General features: G+C 40.3%; 1 protein-coding gene across 1 annotated transcript; it reads right to left on the bottom strand.

The window, feature by feature from the left end:
• Positions 1-4,344: 4,344 nt before the first annotated feature.
• g6pc1a.1 (glucose-6-phosphatase catalytic subunit 1a, tandem duplicate 1) lies at positions 4,345-10,017 on the bottom strand. The gene is made up of 5 exons (XM_049564463.1): positions 9,538-10,017; positions 9,343-9,452; positions 6,877-6,982; positions 6,641-6,756; positions 4,345-6,500 (listed from the first exon to the last, which is right to left on the bottom strand). The coding sequence occupies exons 1-5, from the start codon at positions 9,753-9,755 to the stop codon at positions 5,992-5,994; spliced, it is 1,059 nt and encodes a 352-aa protein (XP_049420420.1). The 5' UTR covers positions 9,756-10,017; the 3' UTR covers positions 4,345-5,991.
• Between the last annotated feature and the right edge of the window lie 318 nt (positions 10,018-10,335).

Raw genomic sequence — 10,335 nt, 5'->3', positions numbered from 1 at the left:
GAAAGCTTTGGGTCGCTGTGTCTTCTTTTGACCTGCAGATGTCACTGTGGGATCTGGAAACAGCTGCACTGAGAGGGCGACACACGGCTAAACACACGACACTCAACTAAATAAATACTGAGAACACTGATGTAATCCCACAGATATGTTTGATTGTTTTTTAAATATTAAGTTCTTTGTAATGTGTACAGTTAGTTTTGCACAAAATGTCTGAGTGCACAAAGAATAAATAAATAATTTTTCAATTGTTGGCAAATCTGGATTAAAATGTAATCTGTTGACTGTGACTGCCAGTAGATTATGAGTCAGCAGGCCTCGACTGTCGAGAAACTTAATTTACTAAGTCCATTTATTCAAGTACTGCACTTAAGTACAATTTGAGATTCCTGGGGTCTCATTTATAAAGCAGTGCAACAACCATGCCACGCTCAAAGTCACTTAAATCACATTTCTTCCTCATTCTGATGCTCACTTTGCAGCAGATCGTCTTCACCATGTCAACATGCCTTAATGTATTGAGTTGCTGCCATGTGATTGGCTGATTAGCTCTTTGTGTTAACAAGCAGTTGAACAGGTGTACCTAATAAAGTGGCAGGTGAGTATTTTAATATCTTTATACTTCATACTTTATTTTTGATGCAGGATGTTCACTTGTAATAGAGTGTGGCTACTTTACATAAGTAAAAGATTTGAGTACTTCTCCTGTCACTAACTTTTACAGATCATTACTGAACAGCGCGACATCACTGTAATGTGATTTTTATTGCTGGACTTGGTTTTTGCTTTTTGCAGATTCTGTTGGCTTCATCACACTGTGACCGGCATGCACTGGGGCGGTGTGCAGCCAAGTGTGAAGCTGTGTAACTACTCAGGTCAGAGAGAAGTACTTACAAGACCTCTGAGTGTTTTTCAGGTAAAAGAAATGATCTTGATTTTAAAGAGGAACATTTATCCGATACAAGGCAGTGAACACAGAGCTCTTTGCAGTAACGATACAAGCATGATGTCATAAATAAGTCTCTATGAAGCAAACTAAACATGATCATAGTGCATTTATACAGCAGAGGTTTCCATGAAAATATTTGTCAGGGGTCAAATGTATCTGGGTGAACCGCCTGAATAAAGTCAAGTTGGGAAACTCCATGTACACCTGACATACTTTGAGGTTGTTGCTGTTTTTCTGGAGGAGTGATAAAATTAGATCTGTACATCCTAACTGAGAAAAACAACCAATCTGAGCTGTTAAATATAAACTGATGTAAACAGCATGGTGTTGCTCAACGGCCCTGACACAGTTGTTATGCGTCCTCCTCCCCCTCCCTCCCCTCTCTGTCTGTTGTACTCTCCCATAATGCAGTCTGCCCGTATAGCGCCCTGTTGATATGACCTTATGACATAAGCACCGGAAAACAGTAAAGAGGGGCGTCAGAGATAAGATGGTAAAAAGGAGACCTGCACATGGGAAATGTCAAACGGCCACGACTATTATGTCACCAAGGGTCTCACCTTGACCCCGTCTGCTGTGGTGTTTACAGTGTTTATATAAGCCCATTTCTGCCAGTGTAATGAAAAACAAAGATGCTGTCAGTTATTATAATGAGGCTTTCTCAAATAAATGACTAAGTATCTCAAAATGACTTTGTATTGCAAAATAATGGCAAACTTTCTAAAGCAATAAGGATCTAGTATCTCAAAATTAATGACTTGGAATCTAAAAATATTGACTTTGTATCCTGAAATAATGACTCCTTTTTTTTTTTTTTTTTAAATATTGACTCCATCTCAAAAATAATGACATAGTATGTCAAAATATTGACTCACTTATCTCAAAGTAATGACTCGGTATCTTGAAATATTGAATAGTTATCTCAAAATAAAAACCAATTATTTCAAAACAATGAGTTAGTATCTCAAAATAATGACTTGGTATCTCAATGTATTGGATAATTATCTTTAAATAATGGCTTAGTATCTTGAAATATTGACTCACTTATTTCAAAATAATGACAAATAATCTCAAATTAATGGCTTTGTATTTCAAAACCATTGATTGCTAAGTATCTTGGAAATAATGACATAGTATCTTGATATATTGACATACTAGCCTCAAAATAAAGACCTTATACCTTGGAAAAAAAATCCTGTCTTGGAATGATGATTTTATATTTCAAAATTGTTCATCAGTATTTAAATAATAATGTCAAACTAATCTCGACATAATGACTTAGTATTCTGGTCCTTGAAATAATGGCATAGTGTCTTGGAATATTTAATAAATATCTCAAAAATAATGACATTGTATGTTGAAATATTTGATAAATATCTTGAAATAATGACACTGTATCTTGAAATGTTTAATAAATATCTTGAAATAATGACATAATATCTTGAAATGTTTAATAAATATCTCAAAAATAATGACATAGTATCTTGGGATATTTGATAAATATCTTGAAATAATGAAATAGTATCTTGAAATGTTCAATAAATATCTCAAAATAGTGACATAGTATCTTGAAATGTTTAATACATATCTTGAAATAATGACGTAGTATCTTGGAATATTTAATAAATATCTTGAAATAATGACATAGTATATTGAACTGTTTAATACATATCTTGAAATAATGACATAGTATCTTGAAATCTTTAATAAATGTCTTGAAATAATGACATACTATCTTGAAATGTTTAATAAATATCTCGAAATAATGACATAGTATCTTGGAATATTTAATAAATATCTTGAAATAATGACATACTATCTTGAAATGTTTAATACATATCTTGAAATAATGACATAGTATCTTGAAATGTTTAATAAATATCTTGAAATACAATTACAATTACATAGTCTCTCGTTATATTGACATATTTATCCCGAAATAATTACTCACTGTCTCAAAATAATAACTTTGTACTTTGGAAACAAAGAACTATCTTAGAATGATGACTTACCATTTAGAAATAATTACTCAGTATCTCAACAATAATGTCGAACTAATCTTGACATAATGACGTAGTATCTCGAAATAATGACTTTGTATTTTGAAATAATCTTGATGTATTGTGAAATATTGACTCTATCTAGAAAATAATGACATACTTGTCTTAAAATAATGACATACTATCTCAAAATATTGACTCACTTATCTCAAAATAATGACTTTGTACCTCACAATAATGACGTAGTATCTCAAATTGACTTTGTATTGCAAAATAATGACAAACCTACCACAAAATAATGACTAAGTGTCTCCAAATAGAAATAGAAATGAGTCAGTATCACAACATAATGAGATGCTTTCTCAAAATAATGAGTATTTCAAAAATAATGAGAAATGTTCTTAATATCAGAGATATCATGCCTATTTTGAAATAAGTATGTCAATATTTTTCATTATTTTACGATATTATGTTGTTATTTTGAGATACTAAGTCATTATTTGAAAAAATCTTACAGGATCTTTTTTTTGCCATCACATTGGCAGAAAATGACGTCCATGGAATATCTGTTGTTTTCATTTAGAAAATATGATAAAAATATGTCCAAGACCATACAAAGATATTTTTTTAAGTCAAAAAGAAAACATAATTTTGATATTTTGAAAATGTTATGATATGATCCTCCTTTTATATAATAGTGACTTTAGGTGACTTCAGGTGAGTTTATAATCTCATTAGCAGAGTTGCAGAGGCGTGTCACATCTCTACAATCCTGCTGATCTCAGTACCATTCATCCTTTGATACGTCGCCCTGAACAATGTACAGCTTCGAGAGCCTTCAGGGGCACACGTGTTGTCTGCAGTGCTTTCTGCCCCTTGACCCTGTGTGTCTCTTTTGAAAGCTCATGGCTGTGGTGTAAGGCTGTGTCACTATGTGGGACTGCCGAGTGAAGAGAGCATGCTCTGGTTAATATTTAATGGTTGTTCCTGCCAGAGAATTAATCAGTATCAGTCTGAGACATTCTGAGAAAACCAGGTACTTCTAAAATAAGCACAACTCAGATGGTTATAACACAGTTTTTATTTCAGCGTGTTTACATTACTCGGCTGAAAAAGAACTTTTGTTTATTGAGTTGCCAGCTGCGTTTGTATAAAAATGTGTTTACTTGATGATACTCAGGTTGACATTAAAGGAGGCTGCAATGTCTGCAGACCTGTATGTGCCCTGAACAGACAGAAAGACCTTGAAGGCTGAATACAGACCAAAAAACAACCATAATTTGGTCCCTGCAGTTGTTGTGATACCACTTTCTGTGTCCCTGAACCAGGGGATTGTGGGGACTGCCCATGTCCCAACACCCCAAACTTCTGAAGTCCGTTAGTCTAAATAACGATCCAAAGCCAATTTCTCTAACGCCCATTAACCCGCCAACATTTGTATGTTGGGCCCATGTGGGTAGTAAACAAGTTGAAAAATGGTCCCTATATGGGATTCACCGAGACACCTTTTCGAGCGGTCTCGGTTTGGTTGTTTGGTCCGCCGCAGGATTCGATTGAAAACTTTCACACAAGCCCAAACAAACCATACTAACCACACAAACAGACCTGAGTTCATTTCAACCGAAATTAACAATTGAGATGTGACAGCACCGTCATATGCTATTGGGTATTATTAGAGAAACTGGACTTTGGAGCAATGGGCGTTTGTTTTTGGGATCATCTGTCAGAGAAATGGACTTTCATTCCAAAGGGCCATTTTTAGACTAATGGGGCTTTGGAAATTTGAGCTGTCTAAACATTGGCACGGCAGTGGAGATTTACCTTAGCTTAGCATAAAGACTGAAAACAGGGGGGAAACAGCTAGCCTGGCTCTGTCCAAAGGTAACACAATGAGATCACCAGTTGACATGCTCTATCTTCTTTGTTAATGTGAACAAAAACGAGCGACTTAAAACAAGTGAGGGTAGAATGGAGCGTGAGATGGATCGGTGGTTCAGTGCAGCATCTAAAGTGATGCAGGCACTGTGCCGGAACATTGTGGTAAAGAGGGAGCTGAGCCAGAAGGCAAAGCTTTCAATTTAGTGGTCCATCTACGGCCCAACCCTCACCTATGGTCATGAGCTCTGGGTAGTGACTGAAAGAATGAGATCACGGATACAAGCAGCCCAAATGAGTTTCCTCTGTGGGGTGTCTGGGCTCAGCCTTTGAGATAGGGTGAGGAGCTCAGACATCCGGAGGGAGCTCGGAGTAGAGCCGCTGCGCCTTCATGTTGAAAGGGATCGGTTGAAGTGGTTCAGACATCTGATCAAGATCCTCCTGGGCGCCTCCCATTGGAGGTGTTCTGGATACGTCCCACTGGTAGGAAGCGCCGGGGCAGACCCAGAACACACTGGAAGGATTACATAGCTCATGTGGCCTGGGAACACCTTGGGGTCCCCCAGGAGGAGCTGGGGAGAGGGATGTCTGGGGTGCTTTGTTCAGCCTGCTGCCCCCGCAACCCGGCTTTGGATAAGATTGAAAATGGATGGATGGAGAAACCTTAGTGTACAAAGGAGGATTTATTGTTTCCCCATAAGGTAATTCATGGAGACTGCAGGAAGTAGGTGCTTCTGACACAACCCCCATAAACCCACATACTGACATTTTTAAACTTGTTCAATAAACAAATTATATATATTATTTTTACATTGATGAGATTTACAGGTACTGTTGGGTGGATTTTCTTATCTTTGAACAGAACCAAGGCAGCTGTTTCCCCGTCAAGCTAAGCTAACGAGCTGCTAGCTGTAGCATCATATCCAGCGTACAGACATTAAACTGGTACCAGTCTTATCATCTAAATCTTGACAAGAAAGGGAATATTTCCCAAATTGTCAAACTACAGTACATATTCCTCAAAGGAAGTGATATCCAGGCCGGCACAATAACTTCAGGGATATTGTCCAAAAAACTATAAATGTCCTTGTGTATTAAACATAAGAAGAAACAAGTAAATATAGAAGTTTAAACTAATACAATAAGTGACTTTGAATTGTTGTAACAGAATCACAAGTTCTTGTCTTCTCTCGTTGCCTTGCAAATCCAGCTGAGCGCCCAGGGAACCAGAGTGGTTGGGATTAAAAGTGCAACTGCACTTTTACCAAAAGACAGGAAATAGAAAGTCATAAGATATTCAGAGGGAAAAGTCCATCCATCCAACAGCTGGAGCAGGAACAAGGAGATGATAACACATCCCAGCCTGAAACTGGTGCTTGATTTCTTCCTCTTGGTCTTGGCGTAGAGGGGCGAGTGCAGGCCCAGGCCCAGGCCGAAAAGGGTGCCCATGTTACGCAGGAGGCTGGCGAAGGGCGTGCTGTCCAGGTGGACCCACTCCGGCTTCACGCACCACTTCTGGGCTTTCTCAATGGTCCACAGCAGGTCCACACCCACAGTTTTGAGGAGGACGTAGAAGCCAACAGCGAAGGAGGTCAAGAAGAGAGTGGTGTAGAAGTATTTCTTCATGCTGGCGTTGTAGATCCATTTCTGCTTCGAGACAACCTCAGAGACAAGTATACCTGACACAGAAACATAAGGGATCAATCAAACAGAGGGCCAGAGGAGCTCCTGAATATGCTTTTGGGTAAGCAATGGCTTTTATAGCATGTTATTCGATGTGCATGAGTCTTCACAAAAATCAAACATCAGGCAGACTTACCTGTAATGGCTCCAGCGATGACCTGGTGTGGAAAATGGGCAGCCATGTAGACCCTGGACATGCAGACCACCAGCTCTACCAGACCCATTAGCATCCACAGATTTAACTGCAAGAATCTGATAGAGAGTGAATATATGAGTGCACAGAGTTTAAAGAATCATTAAAAACACATTTGAAGATGGCAGATTTATTTAAAGGTTTTAGAGGAATGAATGGTTTTATCACCACAGACTAACCTGTATAGTAAAGGGGGGCATCGCTTCTCTGTTGCTATACCGAGTAGCGCCGTTACCATGACATACCAGACACCAGCTGCACCCATAGCATGACCTGAAGGGCTGCCTGCAAGGAGAAGATTTAGGCTTAATCTCGGGGTTTATCAACCACAGTGTCATCTGCAGAGATGCAATCTCAAAGCAGATTTATTGTAGTTATATTATCCCATGTTAGAACAAAAGTTATTTAACCATATAGCTGTGCAGGGTTAAAATAAGATATGATCCTATTTTAACCCTGCACACCTCTCCAGCATTTGACTTAAAATTCCTAATTCTAACCTGAAATCACTTTAATCTTTGTAATAAGCGTTGATTCCATCTGCAAATATCCTTTAGATAGATTTCCTGATTGGGAGAGATTTACTGCCTCAAGCAAGGGATTTCAAGAATCTTGGGGTCTTGTTCATGAGTGAGGGTTGATTAGAACATCAGATGGATCGGTGGTTTGGTGCGGTGTCTGCAGTGATGCGCCGGATTGTTGTGGTGAAGAGGGAACTGAGCCGGAAGGTGAAGCTTTCGATTCACTGGTCCATCTACGTCTCAACCCTCACCTATGGTCCTGAGCTCTGGGTAGTGACCAAAAGAATGAGGTCAATACAAGTGGCCGAAATGAGTTTCCTCCGTGGGGTGTCTGGGCTCAGACGTAGAGACAGTGTAGGGAGCTCGGACATCCGGAGGAAGCTCAGAGTAGAGCCGCTGTTCCTTTGTGTTGAAAGGAATAGGTTGAAGTGGTTCAGACTTCTGATCAGGATGCCTCCTGGACGCCTCCCATGAGAGGTGTCCCGGGCACGTCCCACTGGTAGGAGGCCCCAGGGCAGACCCAGAACACACGGGAGGGATCCGATATCTCATCTGGTTTGGTAACACTTCAGGGTCCCAGGAGGAGCTGGAAAACGTTGCTGGGGAGAGGGACGTCTGGGGCGCTTTGCTTGGCCTGCTGCCCCTGCAACCCGGCCCCAGATAAGCAGATGAAAATGGATGGATGGATGGACTTGCACTTGTATAGCACCTTTCGAGTCTTTTAAAACGCCTATACGTTCGCCTGCATGTCACAATCACCCATTGATACACTGGTTCCCCAGGCTACCATACAGGATGCCACCTGCTACTCAGCATAGACATTCACTTGCACAGCATTGTACGCAATCTGGGGTTCTGTGTTGCACCCAAGGTTACACCCAGACTGGAGGAGCCTGGGATCGAACCATTGATCTATGTCGCCAATTAGTGGATGATGACCTGCTCTACCTCCTGAGCTACAGCTGTCCCAGAATATCCTCTTGTTAGACAAAGCAAAAACATACTGTATATGCAGCGGTGGATGAAATATTGAGACCCTTTACTAATGTAATTATGTGCAACTCCATTGCACATAATGTTAAATATTATATGGTCAGAAAAAAGTAAAATACAAATACCCCAGATCTGATCTTAAGTACTTGAGTAAATGTACTAAGATACATCCCACCACTGTATATATGTACACAGAGAAGAAAACTGGAGCAAATACAACATGACAGAAGGAGATATTGTGCAATCCATTCTGAAATGCCTTTAAACAAATTAATAGATAAGAAACACCACAAAAGGCCAAAGGTACTGGAGTTTATGACGTAGTTATCTGAGATCATATTCATTCAAAGAAAGATTCGAGCACTTGCCAAACACTGTAGATATCATCTGGTGATCATGTACCTAGGAATTGCCTTACCATACTAGGGTACTTTTTTATTGTCATCACGATGCCAACGTGTGCGGGGGGGACACCACATTGAGAAAGACTGATATTGCAGTCAAGGATTTTTTTGAGTCAATTGAAAGAGAGTATCATTAGGAAACTAGACTGTAAAATAATTTGGGAAATAATTTCCTTTCATATTTTGAAATTCAACAAGCAAATTTGTCGTATTTGAGCAGTAATCTAAAAGCAGAAGAAAGGCATAACTGAGCACACTTTGGGATTTTTAAACCTGGACCCTATTTTCCCATATTTGTGTCTAAGTGACGAATGGGAACAACAATTTTTGAATTTGGCTAGTATTGAATAACATCACTGCATCCAGCAGCTGGGAAACAGGCTGCAACCCAGGCCATAACAATCTGAGCCCTAATTGGCAAAAACAGAAACTTTTATTGGACGTAAATTGACAGTGCGAACATGCGCTGAGTAAATACGTTGCAGCGTGTTTCATGGCCACTGGCTACAGACGTCTCCCGAAACACTGGACCAATTTCAAAACTCAACATTTTAACATCTTTTTATTTATCTTAAGTAACATCCCTATCACAATAATCAACAGTGTTAACGCATATTATCGTCATATCGTGCAGCCCTACTATTAACCAGGCTGAAGATAAATCAATAAATAGAACAATCAATTCTTCAGGAATCCTCTTGTGACCCACTGCAGGTCTGAACTGTACCTGGTCCAGTTTCACATGTGATGGGAAACTGCTGCAGAGAAGGGGCCTGTCCTGCTTCATAAAACCGGGTCTCATGGACCCACCAGTACGGCCTCTCCCCAAACAGAACCCTGCCACAGAAACACCAAGAAACTCAAAATACAACTCTTCTCTCTGTATGTATTTAGATCAACATTACATTTAAACCGTTGTTACCATTTCAGGACTAAGTTGAGCCAGTCTCCAAGGACGGCCACCCAGATGAGCCTGAGCGCAGTGTCCCTCCGCAGGTGGAACCAGATCGGGAAGAAGTAGAAGAATGCCGTGTGCAGGTCGGCCACTGAGGACGCCAGGCTAAACAAACCCTCATACCTGCTGTATGTGGTCTGCAGATGAACTGCCAGCTCGATCCCCCAACTGTGGAGAAGATCCATGATAACCTCCTCCTGAGGGTGATGCACTGAATCTGGGTCTTGTTTTTGTCAGTTAGATTGCAGCCAAGCTCTCCCGGGCCGGACAGCCCCCTCTGTCCTGCCTCTTTGTGACCCCCATCGGACTTTACTCAAGGCTAGCAAGTTTGTTTGCCTTTGGGACAGTGCAGACAGGTTCCTTAACCTTTACACCCCTTGAGGCGCCTCTGTGCTACAGAGATCACCTGCCACCCCTCTGACGGATCACAGATTACTAAGAATTTTTTTAGAAGCTCCTGTTCTGAGCTCAAGCTTGTGAAATCCATTGATCTTGGCTCACAGTTAATCGTCTGTGTGCCAGGGATAGTGCAGAGTGCGTCACTATTTTCTTCCTACTCAGGGTTGGGACCCCAGTGTGAGAAATTCTTATCACAATTTGAGATCAATTATGAGCTCATCTATGGGGACGTCCCTGTTTGTCCTGACAGAGCAGCAGCCTGTGCTTGACCTACAACCTGCCAATCTGCTGCTTCTGTTTTATCACTATCTTTTCAGCTTCAGTCCAATCATTTAATCATTGATCATCTTATGTAACCCACAAATT

This window comes from Epinephelus fuscoguttatus, linkage group LG20, assembly GCF_011397635.1.
Source record: "Epinephelus fuscoguttatus linkage group LG20, E.fuscoguttatus.final_Chr_v1".
In the NCBI taxonomy this organism is placed as follows: Eukaryota; Metazoa; Chordata; class Actinopteri; order Perciformes; family Serranidae; genus Epinephelus; species Epinephelus fuscoguttatus.
The sequence above is the reverse complement of the archived record's forward strand: the minus strand, read 5'-3'. Positions and strand labels throughout refer to the sequence as shown.

Coding starts and splice junctions, on each gene's coding strand:
- g6pc1a.1 (XM_049564463.1), bottom strand. CDS start 9,755: ATGGATCTTCTCCACAGTTGGGGGATCGAGCTGGCAGTTCATCTGCAG. Junction 6,983..9,342: donor CACATGTGAAACTGGACCAG/GTACAGTTCAGA, acceptor TTCTCCTTGCAG/GCAGCCCTTCAGGTCATGCT. Junction 6,501..6,640: donor CATCGCTGGAGCCATTACAG/GTAAGTCTGCCT, acceptor TTTCTGTGTCAG/GTATACTTGTCTCTGAGGTT.